This window comes from Strix uralensis, chromosome 1 (assembly GCF_047716275.1).
Source record: "Strix uralensis isolate ZFMK-TIS-50842 chromosome 1, bStrUra1, whole genome shotgun sequence".
NCBI classification, from domain to species: Eukaryota; Metazoa; Chordata; class Aves; order Strigiformes; family Strigidae; genus Strix; species Strix uralensis.
In genome coordinates this window covers 161,876,009-161,900,468 of record NC_133972.1, presented here as the reverse complement: position 1 = coordinate 161,900,468, position 24,460 = coordinate 161,876,009, and the positions used below count along the sequence as shown (strand labels likewise).

General features: G+C 38.4%; 1 protein-coding gene across 6 annotated transcripts; it reads right to left on the bottom strand.

Moving 5' to 3' along the window:
- Positions 1–302: 302 nt before the first annotated feature.
- TBC1D31 (TBC1 domain family member 31) lies at positions 303–24,359 on the bottom strand. 6 transcript variants are annotated; one of them, XM_074887299.1, is made up of 22 exons: positions 24,129–24,359; positions 22,081–22,227; positions 21,396–21,511; positions 19,357–19,535; positions 16,232–16,383; positions 15,638–15,797; positions 15,201–15,401; positions 13,824–14,000; positions 12,892–12,971; positions 12,643–12,789; positions 12,239–12,372; positions 11,101–11,234; positions 10,363–10,542; positions 9,126–9,358; positions 8,352–8,504; positions 7,103–7,238; positions 6,084–6,176; positions 4,212–4,352; positions 2,986–3,180; positions 2,418–2,568; positions 1,388–1,504; positions 303–668 (listed from the first exon to the last, which is right to left on the bottom strand). In XM_074887299.1, exons 1-22 carry the CDS (start codon positions 24,290–24,292, stop codon positions 523–525), a joined length of 3,336 nt encoding a protein of 1,111 aa, XP_074743400.1. In that variant the 5' UTR covers positions 24,293–24,359; the 3' UTR covers positions 303–522. The 6 variants fall into 6 exon arrangements, 5 of the variants coding, with proteins under 5 accessions (XP_074743400.1, XP_074743410.1, XP_074743417.1 ...); XM_074887309.1 differs by lacking the exon at positions 4,212–4,352; XM_074887316.1 differs by lacking the exon at positions 12,643–12,789.
- Between the last annotated feature and the right edge of the window lie 101 nt (positions 24,360–24,460).

Below are 24,460 nucleotides of genomic sequence, written 5' to 3'. Positions count from 1 at the left end.
AAACCCTAAATGTGTACACAAGTGGCCCAAGGTGCTAGCCAAAAACGTTGTGGGTTTATTTTTTCCCCTTTAAATACAGAAATAATCCTATGTAAACTCCAAGGCAGTCACCAGAAAAAGGCAGTTTTCTCATGTACTCCTTCTGCCTCCCAGAGATGACCCTTGCCTGTTGGAGTTTTCTGCCTTTGAAAAGGAACGATGGAAAGTTCCCTGCTGCAACTTCTAGAATCCGCTTACACAGCACTGACAAAACCAACGTTTTAACAGTGCTTTGTTTCTTCCACCAGAACAAAGTATACAAATACTGCAAGTAGTGAGTTTATTTTAGAAAATAGCATTATAGTTACTAAGAAAATAATTAGATGATTACAAACACACATCTAACTAGCATTTTTATATAAAAATATTTCCAAAGGCCTTTATAATAAAGAATCTATGATCAGTCCTTAATCACACTATCCATATTTAGCATTTCACTGATTAATAATTTTAAAGTACAGCTGAAGTCCAGAGCAAACCATCTCAAGGTGTCCACTTTGTAGCTTGGAAACGACTTGGAGGACGTCTAGTCTGAGCCTGTGAGGTAAGCTTTTGTCTGAGCCGTCTGACTTCTGCCATCAGCTCCTGTTCTTGGCATGCCAGTTCTTCTCGTCTTCTGTCTAAAGACACTTGAGTGCAAGAAACTCAGACTTAATATTGCACCTAATGGTTTTCCACAAATAGTATGAATGCTTATTGGAAAACAGATCTCTCTGCCATAGAAAGGCTATTTTTTATTAGTACCGCTGTACACGAGGCAGCCCTAAGACCTGTAAAGCAAGTTCTTAGAAAGTGGTGCCTATGTTTTGTTACAAAAACATCAGATGCTGCTGGGTTGCTATGGCAGGTCCATAAATAGGTGTCTCCCATTGCATGCAGAGTTTTGTACATAAGGTGCCTGTGATTTTAAATTGTGCTTTCACTGGCCATAGTGGCTAGGACAGCCCAGAGGAAATGATTACAGACTAATTCCTGACTGTAACTCTCAGTAAGATTTTGATGAAAGGCAGTTCTACATCTTCTCAACATCCCCAAATCACACGTAACAATGAAGACAGAAAAAGCATGGGTAAAATGGTGAGGTCACAATGGGATTAAACTAGGCTGAGGTTTAATAGGATCACTCTCGTAATGTGACACACTCCAGGCACTTCCTACCTGTGCTGCCCCTGGTAGCAAAGACATTTCTTTGAGGTGTGAAACTGAACACGGCAATAAGCCGGTTTACTATCCACTAAACACCTCCACAACTAATAATGACTCAATCGCACAATGAGGTGTTCCAGTAATGCTTCTGAAATTAAACGTGAAAGAAAGCTGGGAGCTGGGTCCTAACTTAGAAACTTACTGTGTGATGATGACTCTGATGCAGATAAATCATTCAGACAGATGTTTCCAGACCTTGGCACCCGCTGGAGTTCCACCCCTCTCTCTGTACGTCTGGCCTTTAAATCACGCAGTCTCTCTGAGGGAAATGGAGAGGAGGATTCTTTTTAAAGTGTGTTTAAATTTCTAGTGAATTTTTCTAGCTTGAGGTGAAACAGTTTTCCTCCAGGAAGCAAAACTGGAACAATCACTCACTCCAGCTAATGACAAGTACAATTTGCTCAGAATTAGAGCAGAAACATTCTGCTCTATGGGTCAAAGCTATGCATCATTGCATTTCATTTTAAGAAATTACAGCTCTGCATGTGCTGTTTCTTCCTATATAATTAATCTTCTGACAAATGGGCCACTAAGATCATGCGGAATATGGCTACTTGTACTTGCAGTTTTAGAAGGAGACGCCCATTTTAATAATTTGCAGTTGTAAATTGCTCCATATTAAAAACATTATGTAAATAAGGGCAAAGTCTGAAAAAGTTTGCCCAAAGCAACACTAATCACCTAATCTTAATACTAATCACTAATCTTGTGTGAGCTGTGCAGAGATGGGTGAACAGGAGAAATATCTGCAAAACCAGAAATGCAGCATTTGAGAAGGATATACTGGCCAATTCTGGAAATGTGTGTTTTTTCCTGTGAACAAACATTTGGCAAAGTCACTTGTTGGTATAATACTGTATGTCATCACAGCACAAGGTTATCTGACAGAGGATTTCTAAGGGATGCAATCTTACCATTGGTTTAAGCTGAGCTAAACCTGTGCTCCTACCAAAAGTCTCATTTATATTGCTGCATCTGATAGATACCAAACTGAGATTCCTTTCCAAGTCTGGCCTGATATATTGGTTTCATGAAAGAATACTGCCAAAAAGTACTTATGTAGAAGAATTAAGCTTAAGTTTATTCCTAATATTGGACACTTGGTTTGTATTCAGTTGCTGAGTGCTTCATGCCAACATGACACAGGAGAACTGCATTATCTATACGCTTACCAAAGTAGCCATCTTCTCTTTGCAGCTTTTCAGCCAATTCTAACGCATCATTTATTTTGTCTTCTAAAAACTGCTTCCTGTGTTCATCTGCAGCAGCAGCAGCCTTCTGCTCTTCCTCCAGTTGAGCTTTTTTCTGTATAACCTCTTCCCACTGTACAACAGAGATATTAAATGTATCTTCAACAGATGTGTTGCAAGGAAAACGCAACAAGTAAAACCATCCAAATTATTACAGATTACACTTCACCCTTAAATCAAAATATATGTTATTAAGCTGAGTGAATGTTTCTTTTTGAAAAATTTCTCATTCAAACACCTGGAGAAAGGTAAAAATCTTGGGTCAGATTAAAAAAAAATGAGAGGAACTTACAGAATTAAGAATATGCATTCTTAAGCCTAAAATATCCTCACCAATTTGCTCTAGTGCTTCCAGAAACTTCCAGTCAAAACAGGAAAGGTGATTCCTAACAAAATATTTCTTCAATATCTTTCAGTTTGATGCTCTAGCATGTTATGAGCAAAAGACAGTTAGATTTGTGCCAGTCCCACTTAGAAATAATGCAGATACCTTTTTTTCTTCTGCTTCTCTCATGGTCTTCAGCAGTTCAGCTTCTTTCACCCTGTTGTCATGCAGGATCTTGGCTATCTCTTCGTAATGCTTCTCACGGTTCTGATCATCACGCCTTAGTTTATGCAATGCTTGCAACCTCCAGTCGGTGTCAAAGCGTTTCTGCTCTGCTTTGGTTAAATTTTCTTCAGCCACCTAATAAAACATCTTTCTTATCAGCAATCCATTTAGTCTATTTCAAGTACACAGCCTTACATATAGATAAGGTAAGATAAACGAAGTGTTCTACAGTATCACTGTTAGATGTCCCTGCTGGGAGACTGCACCTGCAGTGCTACTCCTCCATTCGTTACAGCAGGCTGTCTCCTCTATCAGGGCTTTCTTCTACTTCTTCATCCTTCTTATTCTCTTACTGAGGGTCTTTGTTTTGTTTTGTGGTGTTTCATTTTTTTTAATCTTTTGGAATGAGGCATCAACTCTCTGCATAATTTTGGGGATTTTGCTTTCCTAGCATAGATTAATATGATTTACAGGTGCAATTAACATAAGATTGATACCTGGATGCCAATATTTCCACCCACATCCATCTGCTTCCAAAAATTGAAGGCTGTTTACAAAAATTCAGACCCATATGTTTATTTCTAGACAAAATATAAATGCAGATGCCAAGCATATGGGCGGTGGGTTAGCTGCAACTATTTTTCCAACTGTGCGGTTACAAGTTCTGAGCTTGACAATCTGAAAATCTGAACAATTCCTAATGTCAAGCTACACACATTCATTACTGTGATCTAGAAGACAGCTTCTACAGCTGAATTTCCTGCCAAGTACTACCAACTGAAAGTTCCTTTGAGGCTTACTTTTGTTTTATTACGGTTACAAATAAACCACGTTCCTTAACAGGAGGATGACTTCTTCTGAAAAGCACTTTTGAGTCTTACATGCCTTCTGAATTCTGAGAAGAAAAGTTAATATTCATGTCAGGCCCAGAGAATTTCAATATTATATAGCTGTTTGGACACTTCAGTCAGATTTTTGAAAACCTCAAAACTTTAAACACACCGTCATAATCTATTAATATAGGTATCTAGAAATGAGATTTCTTTAGAAAATATCATCATATTAAATTGAACTAGTTAATTGCAATTAAAATACTATTAACTAGTACTACTTCTATTACTTAGCATACTAACTCCCCAAACTATGTTAAGATCCAATCAGCTTACTATCTGAGCTTTCTGTTTTTCTTCTCTCTCTATTTCCATCAATCTCTGAACAAGATGATCTTCCAGATCCACTTTTCTTTGATGGGCATCCACCTCTTCTTTCATTTCCTTTGTAACTGCCTCTTGATCTTTGATTAGATGCTGCCAAACACAGAAACATATTGTTGCTAAGCTACTAACCTACATTTGTAATTCTGTCTCTTTAACTTTTATTAAAATTTCATTAAATTAATATTTGAATATATCCACACATCTCATCCCACTACATAACTGTCCAAGGAAGTGATAGTCCATGCAGTTTTATCCACTTGGAATTACACTAAGCCTGAGTAATCACAATGGTCTTGCAGGTTGATACTGATGTAATTCCATTCTCTGTATCACAGTGGAGCATAAAAGCAGGATTCCCACTTAGATTTATCATAAAAATATTCTGCACTTTTATGGCACATTTTAGCCAAAACCTCAAAATGTTTCACAAATATAAATTGTGTTTCACGGCACAGGGACTTACAATACACACATCTGCAGCCTGAACGCAGAGATGATTTGCCAAAGTAGCACAAACCAGCAGTAGATCTAGAAATAGAATTTTATCTCTCACCACCTTTTCTTCACATTCATCAGGGCACATCTACACAGTTTCCTGGAGAAAGCATAACTCTTTCCCAGGCCTGTGGGAATCTGTGTCAGCAGTGTACTGAAGCAAAGTTAACACAGACGGCTTCCTAAGCTTGAATATAGCCCCTCAATGACGGCAGTGAAACAGTCAGTTTGGGGGATGGCAGGAAAAGTCTTGTCTACACAGACTCTTGTGGGCATACCTATATCCTCAGTTAAATAATTGCTACCTTTCTAGGCTAAAGAGGATGATCACCGTAGAATTAGTTCCCTTAAACAGCTGACTTTACATGTACTGGAACGCAAATGAGCCTACCCTGGTTTGCGTTACGTAGCCGCAAAACAGCTGGCTGTCTAATAACTAAATGCTAAAAGAAATTTAGTCCAGTTATACTCAGCATGGGTTATAAAAAGTCTATGGCCAAAAGCTTTAAAAAGCCAAATATAAGCAGACACATGCTTCAAAATATGGGTTAGCTATCTGGATGTCCACTTCTGCTTGCATTCCATCGGATCTACACATATGCAAGATGGGCACATGTAGCTGTGATTTCTAAACACTTAACTTACTATTTCTAACCAAAATGGACATTACTAAAGCCTTCCATTGGCAGCCTTGCTTTTCAGTCATTTGTAATAATTATTTATAATAATTAACTCATGTTTAACTTTAAACAGTATTATTGATAAAAACCCTTTATTACTGAACAGTGATCTTTCTGAATTATAAGTCAGTCATTTGAGAAAGGAACTGCACATTCTCCACTAACCATCTATTCCTTTTTGCTTAATGATGTTGGCAATTAGACATTTTTTCATCAACTACATCAATCTGCTATACTGTTCTCTCCAGAAGACGTAGATATATCTGGATATCACAGATGAAAAGGTGGGAGTTTCTGAGATGAGGAACATATTGTTATAGACTTATTTCTTATTTACACATTCCTTGTTTCTTTCAACCAGCTGAGCACACAGCTAAACCCTGCAGCAACCAAATGATACCTCTGCACGGGAAAAGAATAAAATGGGTACAATACAGGTATTTTCTCCCAGAAAAACAGATAACAGTGAGTTTTACTAATGCTTTTATTAACAGAGGATTTATTCTAAAAAAAGGTATCAGAGAGGGGAAAAAAAAAAGGCCCCCTTTTTCCTCACAAAGTCTGGCCGAATGAACAAAACTGAATCTGAGAACTGCAAAGGAAGAACCATTAAATATAAACATCTGTATACTTCCTTAATAATTACCTGTTCGAAAAGCTGTCTTTGTGACTCAAGTTCCAACCGTTGTACTTCAACATCTTGAACAGTAGCTGCTGTTTCCTGCTCTCTCATGGATGCCTTGAGGAGAAAACACATGAAAATACAGTAAAGGAGAAATTCTTCTCCCTTAGAAAAACCAAGATCGAGAAGAATGTCCAAAACCCCAAGCCACACCCTACTTCTAAGTTCTAGTTAACTTTCTGTCATGCCATGAGTAACAGAAAATACTGCGTATCAAAAGTAAAGGGCAAGGTGGAGAAGAGGCACAGGAGTAGTTTTGCATCCAGCCAAGCACGTTAGGGAAATGTCAGGCTTGACCTAGTGCTAATAACCTCCCAGATACAGCTCTGAATCAAATAAGGAGTCTCTGAACCCTGCACGCTACAGAGGACAGTACACAGATAGGGATGTGCCCACTTTGCACCTGGCAAAACCTGTGCTAAGCTGGAGCTAACAAATCTTAAAGTGCCCTGACCATGGAAACAAACATGCAGCTGCCCTGTTCTCTGCAAAGTGTGGAATGACATGAGGAATGGCCCTGAAAAGACTCAATTCATGCCGATGAGGTTCAAAAGCTTCCATTCTCAGCATTTGCATGCCACAGTGCTCAAGCTAGTAACACAGAAGCAGAGCCAGGCCTGGCCAGAGGCCACTGTGGAGCCTCTCAATCAATGGCAGAGTTAATTTGCAATCTGGACATACAGCCCACAGACAGCTGAGAATTCACTAGTCCTTTAAGAAGCTCATTACATTTTTCAACACTGCCAATATACCAATGAATCTGGCTTTTCTCAGAAATTTTGCCAGTTAAAGCAAGCCAGTGGACCATAGCAAGTGCCAAATAAAACTGTGCATTTAACACTTAAAGCAGTCCATCTCATGCTAAATACACCTCTGGGCTCACAACTCACAGTATATCAACCAAAATTTTAGTTACGCATTTTTTCCTTGTTTATTTTTACTAATAAACCTTCGAGAAAAGAATTGCTTGAACAACACTCAGCCTTTCTCGCAATTTCATCATCAAGACGTTTCAGTTCCATTTGACGCTGATCTTGCTGGTATTTCAGAAAACGCCTTCTCGAAGCATCTAGAAATTGTAGTTCCTTTACCTTCAGTTCTCTTTTCACAGCAGCTAGTCTTCAAAACCAAAACAAAGAAACAAGGGAACTTGTATATACAAGAGGTCAGTACCAAAGAGCACAAATCTGCACTGCAGTTATCCACTAGTTACTATGAGCTCATCTCTAATTTATAAAGCTTAGGACTGTTGCTTTCATTCTTGCAAATTGTCCAGTTTTCATTTACAAGACAAAATTAAATTCACAGACACACAGAAATCCTCTAATGGCAACGTCCCCAATTAAGCTTTGAAGTCCTGTGCTCTGATTTGGTTCTACTTTTGCAATGATCCAGAACTGGAAACTATTCCTTAGAATAACTGCCTGTGTCCTGGTACCTCTTTCTGCACAAAATTAGTCCTAAATTTATTTGGAAAATATCAAACTCTTTCAAGGAACAAAACCACAAACTCAGGAATTAGTTTGTAAAGAAAGGCCCACGGCCCTTTTTAAAAAACCCCAACTTGCTCAGTAGGTTACAGAGGTTTAAGAGAAGCACCTGTAGATGTGGCGCTTAGGGACGTGATTTAGTGGTAGACTTGGTAGTGAACTTAATGATTCCAACCTAAATGATTCTATGATTACTTGTAGTTGATATAAAAAAACTATGGAGATGTTGAAATTATCTTAAACCTTTGCAACTGCAAAATGTACAAACTAACTGTTCAGCTTCAGTGCTATCACAACTCTTTGCTAAGCAACTGATATATAAAGCAGTCTTTTTTCTAAATCCACTAGAACTACAAGAATGTGTACAGTCACTGATGCTGTAAGTGATGCCTATATTTGCAGTGTGAGTCTGCCCACAGTGCAAGTCTGAAGTCCCAGTGTGCAAACACATAGCAATTGACTGCTTAAAAGCATTTGCAATCCGAAGAGACCAGACAAAAGGCTGGGAGCTGAGACAAAAGTATGAAGTGACTTGGCCTCTAATCTGCTGTATTCCCTCAGGCAAGGCACTAATACAACCCAGATCACTTCATTCCCACACCAAAATCTGACCCACCAGACCACACTGTTCTCCCACATTACAATTGATACAAATTAGTGGTTATTTCTCCTTTACTCATGGTTAAAAACATAATAGCAGGATACAGTAGCCAGTCCCCTAATGCTTCTAATATTGTAATACCTCTGCTTCTGTTCTGCCAGCTTCTTTTCTTCTTCCAGTAGAATTTTTCGCCTCTGTTCTTCAGCTTCTCGAAGTAATTCCTGCTTTCGATACCAGGCTTCATCTTCTGCTTTCCGTTCCTGTGCTTTAGCTTCTAATTCATGTGCTAATTGTCTAAATGGAAGGAGAGCACACGTTAATAATTCAAGCCAAGTATCAAGAAATTTCTTGATTACTTAGAAATTGATGACTGTAGTAGCAAAGACCTGCTGAAATGCAATGTCATGAAAGAGTATGGCATCCCCTTTATGTACTGATAAAGTACATGAGGAAGGGTTACAATACTGACTGTTACAGGCAACAGGGCATTTCAGATGGGTGCAGATATTTTCTCCCACATATTCTTAACAAAAACTAGTTTCTAAAGGTGCCTTTGCATCACGGTACCCACTGATTTCAATAGCAAGCTGAGAACTCCTGGCCCTTCACAAAGTTGGGCTCTACAAGGTCAACAGAGGTTTAGACTCTGACTTACAAGCTTTCAAGTTTGAAGATTTGCGGCCCAATGTTTTCTGCAAATTAACAAACATTTTTTTCTTTAAGATAATACTACTGATTTAACTTAAAAAATGTGTTAAACCAAGTAACTCTTAACCTGTAGCAGCTATTTAATGTCATCTTCCTGAATTTTCTTAATTGTCTCTCCTGTCAAGCCCACACATTACAACAGAAAAAGGCAACTGTGTCCACCTGTCCCTCCCAGTCTGATACTCTCTTCAACTTTCCCATTAATACCTTTCTCGTAAGTATTCAATTTCATCCTGTCTGATCCTCTCCCGTTCCTGAGTTTGATAATCCACAATGAACGTGGGATATTTATTGAATACAGGGTACTGTCCTTTTGTAAGTGGTATGAAGTCATCAAGCATACGCTGTGGATGGATATCTAGTGGTGTAGCCTCCATAAGATGATAAGCTTCCTTAATCACAACATTAATGTCCAGGTTGTTACGATGATGAAAGAAATACTGTAAGAGACATGCTTCCATTTACATTCTACAAAAGATTAAGCAAGCTTTTAATATACCTATTTGGGAATAATTAGGTAAATTAGCAAGATCAATATTCCAGAAGTTGATTTAAAAAGGGATTATTAACTTAGCCCTACTGATTAGTAAAATATCACCAGCTCAAATGACTTGGCCCAAACTCTTCAAGTTGTAAAATTATGCTCTGGTTCATTTCCTTCTCTTCAAATGCAGTTGCATAAGGGATTTGGAAAGCTAGGTGTGAATTTAGAGCATCCAACTGCCCACAGAGACACTCCTACCACTGGATAAACCTCCCTTGACTTCTGGTGTTCAATCATGAAGCTTCGAAGTTCCTCTTCTCGAAGGACTATTCTTCCTGTCAAAGATCTTCTTCATCAAGAAAATCTTTAAATTGGTTATTATTAAACGTAGTAATAATGTTGTCTGTTTGGTGTCTGTCAAACTGACTGCTCACAAGCACATTTTTGAGGTGGAACCCTTTGTTTGCCTACAGAGATGTTTTCATATGAAAAAACCTCCTCCTCCCATGGAAGGCTAAACCTAAAGCAACTTTTTCATTTAGCTTCAGAACACATGAAGTAATACTGCCTAATTTTGCAAATCTGAAAGCAGAATAATGAAACATGACAGAATGACTGTGTCTTGTCTCCACAGGCAGAAGTCCATATTAGATCCCCAAAAAAGAAGCAGAATTATTTTGTGGTTGATGAACTACTGAAGTTTACAAAATGGCTTTCAGTGGCATTAGAGCTTATGAAAGCTTTTAAACATCTTGTTGCATGAAACTGCAGGAAAGTGCTCAGTATTTTACTCATTTATTGTGTATTTGTCAGGTACTAGATAATGTTGTTCAGAAACATGTAATATATTAATGTGGAAATGAAACATCACCTTCTAACCTCTGTAACAACAGAAACAATGTTTTATACATCTCTGTAGGTACACTTTCATATGACTGAATTAAATATGAAGATGTTTACCTCAAAGTCTGCTGTTTGATTACAGTGAAGCAAGGGAGCTCTGGAACATATAATATAGGCAACAGCAATCATTAGAAAGTATGAAGGATGGTTGGAGAAGATATTGTCAAAGACTTTCAGCCATTCTTCTCTTGTTAGAACCTCAGAGAAAAGTGTTTCTAGAAGAGGCCATGCATAAACCTACATTATTTGGGAAAATTGACAAAATAATCCATTAGTACAATTTTACCATTCCTTTTAAAGAAATAATATGAAAATTTTCTTGCCTTATACCAAGAATCTATTGATTTATGAAAGAAACAGGAACTAAACCAGAATATTTGAAGATAAGTTTTATCGCACTGTAAACATTTAAAATTAATAAGGGGTAATTATAAATAAATTTCTTATTTCACTGGATGTCTAAATCTTCTAAATCTTAGGGATTACAAAATTAATTCATCACACCTATGTCCACTTCAAAAAAAAAAAAAGTACATTTATAATTTGATGAGTAGATTTTCAAGCAATGTGGACTTGAAAGCAAAGGGCTTCTAAGAACTACAGTAGCATGTGAGATTTATGATCATGGAAAAGGAAAAGCTGCAGGAAAGCAATGATACATTCTTCACACTCCCATATCATTCACTGTTACTTAATGAAAACTCCCTCAAAAAAGAATTATGTCAAAATAAAAGATTAATGCATGATCATTCACTGCAGTGATGTTTTATATACAAAACTTGGCTAGAATATTACCTGTGAAGTCACACTGTATTTTATTAAATGCTGAAGTAGTTCTTTGTCATGATGTGCCAAAACGTTTTCCATCATACTAAGGACATTAACTGGAGGATTGGGAAAATACTCAAACCAGTGCTGACAAAAATTAACTGAAAGAGGAAAAAAAAAAAAAAAGCCCAACAAAATCCACTGTAATCCAGAGTGAAAGACTCTTGACAACCTTAAGGTCTGGATACAAAGGCTGCGAATTTAAGAAGTAGATTTAGGCAGCAAAACCTATTTAAGATATTCCCATCTCTCCTAGCATTTATTCCTAACCCATTCCCACAGTACACTGCTCCTCCAGCTGCACTGGCATGAGTGTTCGTGTCAGTACACTGTGAACTGGACTGGGGAACTAATCTGGCTCAAAAATAAAATGAAAAAAAGTCTGTGTGCTGTGGGACTAAGTGGTTGGAGAAAGACGGGAATACTTAAACTGGTATTTCTGCCTCATGAAACTACAGCCTGTATCAAGTAATTTTTAACATACTAAGAATAATTTCCATAAACCTGGATACTTATTCACTAACAGCATGTGTTTGCAAAGTGGGTATGTATGCTTGGCAGCACATATCTTCTGTAGACTTAGCAGCAGCTGCAACAACTAATTTAAGTGTAAAGCACTTTAATTTAGTGTTTCTCCAGAAGACAGCCATAGCCAGCTTTCAGCCAAATGTCTAATTTCGAGTTACCACATGCTTAGGACAACTAAACACAGTAAAACCTTAAAAGAGATCATTCCCTTTTGACTGGGAGTGGGTGAGGGGGTGGGTGGGTGTGACTACTTTTCCCATGTCTCAGAGATTTTTGTTATTAAGATACAATTATGCCAGATACATTTGTTTTTGCTGATTAGACTTTATGAGTACTGTTAAACTGCTAACTTTTTGCTAGAAACACTGCAAAAGGAAGTCTAATATCTTGTTTTATTTACAAGCAGGCTTTTGTTTTAAGCATACAGTTGCTACATATTAATTCCTGGCAACACCTTTAGAAGAGAGCCTGGTGACCTCTTGGGAAATATCTCATTTATTTCATCAGGAAAAGCTCTTTTGCATGGGAAGGCTTAAACACGTTGCAGCATATTTGAGTTTTTAAAATCATTGCTTACCTACTACTGTAGCAACAACTTCAAAGCAGATCAGCTGGTTGTTCTGGAATAATTTTACAAATGGGAATGCTAGCAAAGGAATATAAGGTGTCTCAGCAAAGATAGCAGACCAGTGTGCTAGAGCTGATAAGGTCCTATACGCAAAGGCAAACAAAGGAGCAGGAAACATTGATCCAAAGCCAAACAAAAATATAATATGCATTTTAGAACCACAACATAGAAAGATTGTAAACTTCAAAACAGATGCAAGATTATGAGAGTTATAAAAACAAAACTGCATGAGGGCACTACTGTTTCATTTTAGAATTTTCCTTACAGCTGATTCCAGCTATTGGATACATTTCAGATCCCTATATGAAAATAAAAATCTAAAATATTTAAATAAATATAAATATATATTTTACCTCTGTAAAACTCTCAGCAGTTTCCTACTTTTGATGGGATACGCATTTTGAATGTTCACAAACGCACTGTGGGTACCCTTATCTATTAGGCTACTGAATGCTAAGTGGTTTTCAGGAAGTTGTAATAAGGAACGCCAAACAAACATCCTGCAATTAAAATGCGGACTTAGTCAAGCAAGTTCTCTTTCATAGACCAGTAAGCACAAGCAATTGTATTTGGTGCCAGCATGAACATGCACACAAACGTACCTGTACTTTGCTGGATATTCTCCAAATCCTTTCAGTAAGGCCTGCAGACGTTTCTTGTTTAATCCACCTGGCAATTCGTTCTACAAAATAGAGGATCAACAATAAATGTAAGTATTTCTCTTTCATAATCTCTTTCCTTGCACTCTAATTGATGTTAGTAGCTAAATACTGAAGTTCCTAACACATTATTAAAAAAAAAAAAGCTTACTGCTATCTTTTATATAATCCTAGGTATTTCAACAACAAAAAAGATAATTCAAAAGATCATTCATCCAATTGAACTCAAAGAACAGCTGCCATTGATTTCACTCAGAAGCAAATCAGACCCTCACTGACTAAACTATATATAATTAAATGATGGATATAGCCAAACCATAAAGAATATTGACATAAGGAATAGATCATATTGTGACGAATGTCACAGGGGAATATATATGTAGGTACAGATATGTATATATACACATCTGTGTGTGTCTGTATATATATGTGAGAATATATATACATATGAGATGCAACATAAAGACAGAGAAGATGGCACAGTAATGACAGAAGGGAAATAAATGTAACAGTAATGCATCTTCTAAATAATTCATAAAAAATGAAATGGCTTCTAGGCAGACATTTTAGAGGTGCCAGTTTGCTAGCAGGGAAGTAGATCAGATCTAGCAAATATCCACATGTGTCACAAGTTGCTTGAGCAACTTCAGAGATACCCCAAGCTGACTGGAGGCAGCTCTGGCTGTCACATAATAGAGGACTATGGGCTAAACAGAGGAAATTGTACTAAAACTCCCTTAATACCCTCTCTACTCAAACATCCAAGTGATAAGTGCCTCAACTTATTCTTTAATGAATAAGTGGCTAAATATTTTTTTGCAACAAAATTTAAATGCTTCAGACTGGAGAACAAAATACTTGCAACTTCTTCCTACCTCTTTGTTTTCAAATGATGAGTTCACTTGCAGTTTTAGCAATCTGGTTTGAATTTTACTTCCTTTGGATTTCCAAGGCCACTCTGACCTTCCTGAAGTCACTCTCATTGCCTGTTTATTTGCCTCTGATGTGCACTTGGACCAATCTTTTACTACTTTGAACATGGGTGGTGGAGGCTAATATTAAGTGAAAAATCCTCGGTTAAAATTTTGTAAGACAAATTAAATAATACTATAGTTTGATGTTTACCCAATTTTATATGCCATATTTTTGAGCTTGATGGCCATAGCAAGAATAGAGACATGTTTATACCATAAATAAATATATATGGACTGTATACTCCCAAATAAGTATGCCAGTGAATAAAACTGCTGTAATAAACTAGAAAGACTGTGAGAAGGTTTATGTAGCTTCCAAACTAACTCAAACATCATGTTATTTCCTTGCTTAGCAAACACTAAAGTATAATTGGGATAGCATAAATGTGTATCATGTACTGTTCAGGTTATTTACTTTAGTGTGTTTCTCAATGTCACTAAAATAGTTTGCATTTCTATAGCACTAGTTAAGAACAATACAAAAGACCTTTACAAAGGTCTTAATTAGTTTTCAGTGTCAGGGAGGTATTAATTCAATGTTGGAGATTGGGAAAGCAAGTAACAAAGTGGATATCCCAGTTCATGTCAAACCGGCAGCAAAAGTGCAAATGGAATGCATGTGTGACATCTTTACACATCCGTCCTCAGCTCCAACTCCATCATTATCCGAAGCTGGTTACTGTTTACTTCAAAGACATGGTGATTAAAGATATATGGAATTCTGGATTTAGAAACCTGACTCCCATTAATAAATTACTTTAATAAAATAGGAACTGGTATTTAGAATGTTTGTTGTTTAGGAAGGATTAGGAGTATGATTGTGCCATAATGATGGATGCTGGTACCCAGTAATACAGTAAGAAGAACAAAATCACAGTAACAAAAACACCATTCACGCCCGCAGTTTAAGAGAGCATTAGTTGCAAAACATTTCCTATAGGAAACGGAACAGAATGAGCACAATTATGCTGTTTCCATCTCCCCAAAACGTCATTACAAAGAGAAATCGGTCTGTACAAATTGCTGTAGAAAGAAATACCATCTCCCGCTCCTCCCAAGACCAGAAACACAGTGATATATATACTTTAAAAACATCGTACTACCGGACAGACTAGAATAACTATGAAGGGACTCTACAAACCATTTTTTCTTTATTTGTGGTGTTAAATATGGCACTCTAAGACATGTCTGCAAACTACTGCTGATACAAAAGTTATGTAGACAAGTATCAACTTTTATGGGATTTACTGCTGCTTTAAGAAATGTAAAACACTCTACCTTATTTCCTTCTTGATCCAAAGCTTGGACACTGTATAAATTAAGGCTACCATTTTCCATTACTGATGCAATATACCGTCCATTGGGGCTAACCGCTGCTGTACTAATTCCCTCTTCATGACTCCCAATGTCAAAAAGAAGTTTGCATGTTTCTATATTGATAAATCTCATAATATTATCTTGACTTAACACTCCAAGGACCTGTAAGTTAAAAAGATTCATCAATTAATATTGTCAATGTAAACCAGAGAAGAATACTCAATTCAGCAATGACATTCCATTAAGCTAAAAGAGCAACTGAGCAAACATTTAGCACAGTAACTTTCCTTTTGTATGGTATGGGCCCATATCCCCGGTGTTCCCCAACAGTTCTCAAAGTCTATGTGTTGAATCAACTAACCAAATACTCCAGTCTCAAGTTTTGTGAAGAAACTGACCTGATTGGAGCCCCCATCAAAACTGTCAGGGAGGAATTCTAGATGACGGACAGCTCGTACTTTTGCAGGCATCTGGATTATTCTTATCAACTGCTTTGATTGTAAACACCATAAGTGAAGATGATTTGATTTTCCACCAGCTACAAAAATCCGGCCATCTCTGGATCACAGATGAGGTAAAGTGGTAAAGTTTCTGTCAGAATACTATAATTTATGTTAGTATTAGCTGAAAAGAGAGAGATGACACATTTCCTTGTATGCCCTCAAATCACTTTTGAATCTGCAATTATTCCTGTCATACTCTCCTGAAAGAGCAAAACAACTCCTGAATAATAAAATTTGCTTTTGTAAAGGACAGTTTAAACCTTATTTTAGTGGTCATTAAAAATCAACTTACTTTATTTCAATTGCTATGGGACTGTAATAAAAACTGCTATTGATTCTTGCTGAAAGTATCAGTCACAGCCAAGTTCAAAGGCTTACCATAGTATATAGCTCAATACTTCCATAAAACATTACCAGTAAGGAAAGAAAACCTGTTTAAATATGACAATTTTTTAGTCTGCCTTTAAAATGTTTAAAAGAGAAATTTACCTGGTAACTGCAAAGACCTTATAAAGTAATACAGAACCTTCTACAGGAGTTGGCAACCGGTATTTACAGTGAAGAGTATCAAATTCCCATGCAAAAACAGAATTATCTTTGAAACAGCTGAGGATGGTGTTACTCAATGGAAGAAAAAAAACCTGCAAGAACATGGAAAAGAAAAAAAATGGAATATGTTGTTAAGGAAGTACCCTTTAAACGGGACCAAAGTGCACCGCAAAATAAAATACAGGAAGAAAGCATGACAGTATGGCTATTACTCTAATAGCGTAATGCAGCGGCAATGCAAGGCTTCGCTCCCACAGGCAGCGGGTCCCCTTCCCCTCTTACAGCCTAGGCAGGCCCGCTCTCCCTTGCACTGGTTCAGAACTTGTTGTACCCTTTTGCTAAACCAGATTAACTCACCAAAATAACACAAACCTTTATCTGTGTTATTCTTGTAACTGTTAAACTGCCTTGTGGAGGTTTCTGATGAGTGACAGAGAGGATGGAATATAAATGGTAGAAACATGAACCCAGGAGCCAGAGGGGATGAGAGACATGAGCCAGAACTGCTCACTGAGCAACTGCTTGTTACATCTTCTACAAACTAGCTTCAGCATTCAAATAGTACCAAGAACCTACAAATGCACTCTATGAAGCACTCATCTTCAAACTTAAACTCCTTAGTTTTATGTAAAATAAAAGTAAAAAATACTGTAGAAAGTTTAGCAATGTATTCTCCAACAATGAAATGCAGATTTTACTGTGAGGATGAACGAAGATAAAACCAAAAAGCTTGTAAATGTATTTTTCAATTATTCTGAACATGTTTATTGTTTACGTGTAATGTCTTTTGGTAAGAAAAAAACCTGGATTATTTATATTTTTGGATTTCATCAGATACATTCTTCCATAATGATAAATTATTGGTTTAGATCAGAGGTTCTATTTTGGCAGCATCACATGCAGCTCCAGCAAATTCCCTGTACCTATAATTTTGAAGGTTAAACTGAAAATGTCTTCTGGTATCTGAGCATTGAGGGACTACCTGGAGTACTCACTGGCTGAGATCAATAGTAAGTACTACGAAGTTCAGAGTTTTGGTCTGAATGGTCTCCCACAGCCTTGAAAATCTGAAAATCTGGATACATGGGATGGGATTCATCTTGCTGAATGTTAGTGACTGAAAGTTGGATATTCAGGCCAAATTCGTCACTTGACAGTGAGCAAAAGTTATGTGGGGAAAGAGTCACCTCACCTACCAGTCATTTATCTTCAGACAGACTGAGCTGCCTGTCCTCCTTCAGGGACCCTGAGGAAGTCTAGACAATGAATTGAGAGCAGATGCCTATCAAGCAGATGGATGAAGTTTAAATTTTAGTAAACTGGAGTACTGAACAATTCCTCATTTTCTGCTTTGCCCTAGAAAATTACCACAAGATAGTCACAAGCAACTGCTGAATAAGCAGTGATGCTTTGAAAACAGTCATTATAGATGTCTTCTCTTAGCTCTTCTTTCTCATTTTTTTTTCACCTGCTATTCTTACAGTGTGCAGCTCAGTCTCTGTCTTTTTAAATGAACTTTGCTCCATAGCAACTTAACAGAAAGTGTATGTTGGAGTGCAGCTGAGCTTAAGTAAAGAGGCACCAAGAAGTACACGGCAGAGATTGGTGTGACACTACTACGATGGCTCAGATAGCAAGCAAGAATCCAACTTTGGACAGTGAGTGTCAGGGCTGTGGTCTAATAATAAATCTGTTCTTTATCAAAGCACTTTGTATGTCTTAAATCACGGCATGGGAGTAAGTATCATCTCTATTTTAAAGACAGGAAAATGAATTCTGGATAAATTGGATTATTTGCATAACGTCCTATCAGAAATGGTAGAGCCAAACCAAAGTTTGATTCCCAAACAGTGATTTTTTTCATTCAACCACACTCACTACTGTTTGCATTTAAATGTTGCTTCCATACTGTAACATCCTGATCCTACCAAATTCCAAGAGCCATTTATCAGTAAGAAGCCTCTACACAGAGCCTACACAAAAAAAAAGATACTGAACACTAGTAAAATCTCATCCACTAAAGAAATGCAGTCATCTTTGGAGAGAAGACATGATAATTATTTTAGCAACATGCACTGCACAACAGTTTTAATAAAACAAACAAACAAACAAAAATTTATGCATGATTTTCCACAGTAATTGCTATGTGACAAAATTTCTGCCTGACCTAGAACACGATGAAGACACTTAAATGAATAGCCTTCCTCTCTGCAAAATCAGCATGGCATTTTAGTGACCAGCCTGACGAGAACTTCAGTTTGAAGTGGTATTTGTAAGACTATTCACTGCAGGGCAGCACGTGTGTAAGCAATGATCAGGCACTGCATCAGTACTTTCTGTAGTATTTGCCAAAGTTTGACATTTGGTGGCGCAGGCAGACCTGTTTAAAGCAGCATAACGCTAAGAAAGACCTATTTAAACCACTCCCTGACACAAACAGGCCATCCTTCTCCTCCCCTGTGTTGTTCCAGCATAAGTGTCTGTGCAGCAAATTGAAGCAAAGAAACCACTAGGCTGAAAAGCAGCAATTTCTTTTTACTGAGTTACTTTTCAGCTTTGTTTGTTCCCACATTCAGTGCTTAATGTGCATAGAAGGAAGTAGCAGCTTTGGAATAAGCAGCTGAATGGGGCAGGTGGTGGCGACTGTCTGAAGTTACCGTTATGATGCCAAAACTGTTTTTTTAGCAACACCCTTAAATCCCAGTGTCATTCAAGTTGTAATCAATCTCCAGAGGTCCTCTAAGCCCACCCCCAGGTCAAAGCAGGGTCAATCTAGAACACAGCTCCAACTTCCTTGGGTTAGCCAAAACTCAAGTTTTGAGTATCTCTAAAGACGGAGGTTTCTTAAAAGTTCCCAGCAGATCTCTGGGATCTGTCATGATCCAGTCATGATTCCAGTGGTCTGGGTGACGTGATAGGATGACAGTTAAGGAGATATTCCCAGAGAACATAGAAAAGATTCAGTTGTATTTTAAAAACTATTTTCAAGTACTGTGATTTTAACACGCGGTGTTACTCCTACTGAGGTATGCTTGTTCACCCTTTAGCAATTGCTCTTTACTCACCTTCTGTATACCCACAGACTGACGAACATTCAGCTTTCTTTTTCTTTGAAAGGTGTCCAAGTCCCACAGCTGTGCTGTATCAGTGGATGTAGTGATGGCATACCTGCCTGAGCCATGGACAGAGATAGAAGACACTGAAGAATCATGTCCCCTCATCCAACTAACTAGCTCCTTGGTTTCTGCAGGAGTTGATGAAAAAAATGAAGAGGATATGAAAGTCATTCAAAGTGAAACAACTACTACTTTACTCTTTATTGCCAACACTATGCTGTGAAAGAGACTTTTAAGCATACCTAGTATATGACCATTTACCATCACAGCCCAGCAAACACGGAACAAAGGTACCAGTCTTCATACAGCTATTATACCTTAGAGAAACGTAACCATATCCTCATCTTCAAGTAACAGATTTCATAAGTTATTCTCAGTTCTACACAGAAAGCCAACTTGCACAGACTTGTTCAATTTAGCCTAAGAATCAATCTTAAAAAGTAATGAACACAGTGATCAGGTTAAGTTCAGCGTGCCTCACTGGCAGATTATCCGATGTGAACACCCACAGTAATCTCTAGAAGTTGAGACTGAATGCTCTACTTAGAACTCTCCACTTGTTTCTACTTGTGGACAGTATGTATGAACGATTATGCAGCTATTTACAGGTGCAAGGAAGAAAGGTTTAATGAGAACAGGCTATGACTATAGAAAGGCACAGTCAGAAAGTAACACCTCATTAATTCTTTTAGAGTCCAAAACATTTTTATGCTGTGTATACTAAGGAAATGGTTCCTCTGACTACATTGTCTCCCACTTGTGATGGCATGACCACTAATCTTCCCACAGCAACCAAACTGTATTTGTGGCAATTACACTATTTACCTTGGGTAGTTTGCCTGACAGCCCATGGGGTGGTTCCAGCTGACCTACTGCTGTGGTGGCATCAAAGATGGGAAATGGCTATAAAGCAGCTTATAAAGCCTAACAGTCAAACTTTCTGCTGTACTTAAGAGTCAATTGAGTGCTTAAAGCTATTGTCACCTGGGAGGATGACATGGGATTACAGAGTATGACTTCTAAAGAAGGGGATGCAACCTGCCAACTAAGTACTATCTAATACACCTCTAAGGATAGTTCACCAAATACTGACTTATGTGAACAACATTTATATTTTTAAACATTCTTCAGTATCTGGAAACAGCACCATATAAATATGCAGGACTCTGGAATAATGAAGATTTTTCTAAGTGCATCCAAAATCTAAGTTTGGTTTTACTGTGGTTGACAGGAGGAGAAAAAGCATAGAGGATTTCAGACCTTAACTCTCACTCTTCCTCTATTTTGGGAAACAGTGTGTTACATCAAAATCTTCACTGATAATATCAGACTCAAACCCTCAAATTGCAGATGAGTGATTCCCATGGCTTTTTAAAAAGATTTAAATCCAGATGTTATGAGACACTACAACTTGCACTTTTTGATAGGTTAAGATTCATTTACAAAGAATGAATTAACAATGCCTTTCACCATTTAACTTATCAACATAGAGACACACAGCTGGCCTGTGACTTTAATATTAAATATGGCTTTTGAACAAGGATACACATCTACTTGTATACTCAAAAGTGTTGACAGTTCTTTTAGTGTATATTGTCACTTTGTTCAAATATTTTACTGTAACTATAGTTAATAAGTGGTTCAGTTTCAAACTAACATACTGTCAGCTGATTTTGGTTTGATTTTACATAGAGTACCTCATTCTAAGCAAACATAAACAGAATTGCTTAAAAAAGGTAACACACATAATTGCAATTCTATGCTAGACTTCAGTTAAGCAGACACCTGTATGACTCCGTGGGAACAAGAAACTTTGACAAAAGAAAGGGTTCATTTACTCACAGGATTATAACCCAGACGGGCCCAAACTTTTCTTTTTGGCATGAAATACACAGTAAGATTTCCATCAAAAAAACTTACAAAAAACTTGAGATCAAAATTAAAAATATATAGGTTTTCACAGCAATCCAGATAGCAATTCTCCTTACCTGTATCAAAGCACTTAACGGAATAATCTGCCAAAGCCACCAGGAATTCTGTCTTTCTGCGAAGATTAAATGCCAAAGCAGTGCAAGCCTGCATTGTTCGCTGAACAAGGTTGAACCTATTTAAAAATACACATTCTCATTGTGTTAGGAAACTTTTGGTCATAACGTCAAGTGAAGTAATAACTTAATTAGTTTCAATATATTTCACTGAGACAATAAAATAAATTAACTCAAAAGGAGGGAGCAAATAATATCTAATAATAAACCAAAAATCAGTGTTAATATTTTAAAATTCAGTAGTGTGAAATTGAAAAGACTGATTAATCTATTTCTGCAAATGACAATACAACGTCTAGTTTATTGTAATTCATGGTTCATATTAATTGATGGTTATCATCCAAAGAATAACTTCCTGTAGTAGTATTTAAGTTCTATGACATTGTTGTCTGTTCAGTTGAGTTACAAACTTCTGATCTTTTGGAGCAGCTAAACTAATAAAATAATATTTAGGGAGAACACATGAGAGCTTGTAGTTTCAGCTCTGAGCAAACTAGCATCTATTTCCACATTCATGGAAAACGGAGGGTTAAAACCAGACCTGTGGTATGCTGTCCAGGCAAGTTCCATATCCCTGAATGTTACAGACGACAAGACAATTAAAATGCCTTGATACAAATATTCTTACCTGTTTCCATTCAAGTCAAAAACATATATATTCCCTTGGTGGTCTCCAGCGAGTAGAGAATCTCCAGAACTGTCAAAAGCCACATTCAGAAAGCGTATTGTCTTTGAATGGTATCCTTTGACACTATGAATTATGTTTACTATAACTCTGTGAAGAAAGCAAGCAAAACAACCGTGCTTAGAATTGCTTTATCAACATGTATTTCTCCAAGACCTAGGATTAAAATGTTCCTAGCTTATGGTTTTACAATTCTAATTATTCATAGTGTTCTATGAAAAATCTTCTTCCATGAAAGACACATATTTCTAATATAAGAAATATACTAAACAAAGGAGTTTGTTCACTATGTTGGAGACATGTAAAGAAGACAGGGGAGATCAACCATTCACCATCCTTTTATGTGACTTCTGTTACCTGATTTTCATTTATATTATTAATGAATAACACTAATGTATATGCTGATGGCTCATCTACTAATGTATCTGAAAGCCTAATTCCGCACTCAGCAAGGAAATTGCTCTTCGTTATCACTGTAAAGAAACACACTAAGAAAGTGAGAAGCTATGAATTACTATAAGAAACCACTTGGATTAGATGTGGAGGGAAGTAAGTTTTAATGCCACTTCTTTCCAGTGTTCAAAAGCATGAAGAAAGCCATTGTTACCATTATTCATCTGAGATATTATGGAACAAAGTTGATGTTTTTTCACATTTTATCCTTGTACCATGCTGTCAGCAGAAAATAGAGCCAGATGCAGAACCAAAGACCATGTGCAGACCATGCACTAAGCTGTAAGAAGGTTTTTCCCAGAAGGAGGGCATTCAGATTTGGGAGATCTGCTACTCCTGGATTTTTTGGCTAACACTGTGCAAACTAATTACTTTCTATCATCACTTGGATGTAAATTCAGAGTCAAACTAAATATCTAAAACCGTACAGGATATTGGCAGGCTCTTTAAAGACTGCAGGGCACTTGCTGAATACTCTGACCATGGTTATATGAGATGCTGACCTGAGACACCAGTTTCTAAGAGCATGGAATATGCAACCCAGCACTTGCATGCAACTGTTGGCGTACATTACAAAGTGTGAGTGAATATTTTAAGAAGGGCCATGCAGCCATGGTACAGACTAGAGACAAAAATAACTGCACCTTAAGCCCAATTTTTACTGCAATAAAAGGGCCATAAAAATGAAATTAGAAAAATGTTAAGCTATTTTAAATTATAATTAAAATTTAGTGATGTTAAGGTCTTTAATGTCACAAAAAAACCCCACAAGCAAAGTATGACTTCTGATTCTAAGAACACCCTGAAATGTAAGCACTTATCAGTGTAGTTACAACATCTTCCTCAACACTGCTCTCTGCCTTTCAAAAGTTCCTTTGCCACTAAACTAACCCAGGAGAATAATTCAGAGCTCACGGAGCTGCATCCAGATTCCTCAGGTCAAACACCACAGAGGTACTCCAAAACAGCATTCATACTGCTGCTCTTCAGCTTGGGCCTGACAGTATTTTCATAGTATTTCATGTTCTAATTAAACTCTGAGAATTCACCCATGGGATTTTGTTCAGCACATTTAAAACCCAAAACCCTAAACTGGGATAAGTGCCTAGCCCTTGCCCAGCCAGGCTGTGAGCACCTCTGAGCACGGAGGTTTCACAGCCTTCCTGGGGATCTGCTTCACCTTCAACAGGAAGGTTTTTCCCCGTTATCTAACCGGGCACCCCCGGGCCCGCAGAAGCTCAGGTGGGCTCTGGCTAGTCCTGCCCCCTCCACCCCCTCCCCTCGGGCGCGGCGGGCAGCGCGGTGCTCTCGGGCTGCCCACTCTCTCGGGCTGCCCACTCCCTCGGGCTGCCCACTCCCTCGGGCTGCCCACTCCCTCGGGCTGCCCACTCCCTCGGGCTCTCCTCCGCGGCGCAGCGCCGGGAACAGCCACGGCTGCCGCTGGTCCGGCACCGAGTCCCAGCTGCGAGCTGAGGCGGCAGCGCTACGCGGAATCGACCCTGCCCCGCCGCCGTCCCCCGCCCCGCGGCGGCCGTTACCCCTGCCGCGCCGCCGGGCTGGGCTTGCGGTGCCAGATGGGGCCCTGCTGGCGGCTGCCCAGGTCGGAGCTCTCCATCCTCGGCCCCGCGCCGCCGCTCCCGCGCTCGTCCTCTTCCCTGAGGGCTGCTCCAACGGCCGCCGTAGCGGGGGGCGCCGCAGCCATGGTACAGCCCGCTCCCGCTTCCCCAAGCGCGAGCAGCAGGGAGGCGGCAGGACCTTCCCCCCCTCGATATCGGCCTGCGGGGAATGGAACGGCCCCGCGCGGGGCCCCGCGGCCTGCCGGGAGTTGTAGTTCCCTCCCGCAGGGAGGGAAGAGGGGAGCGGAGCGCGG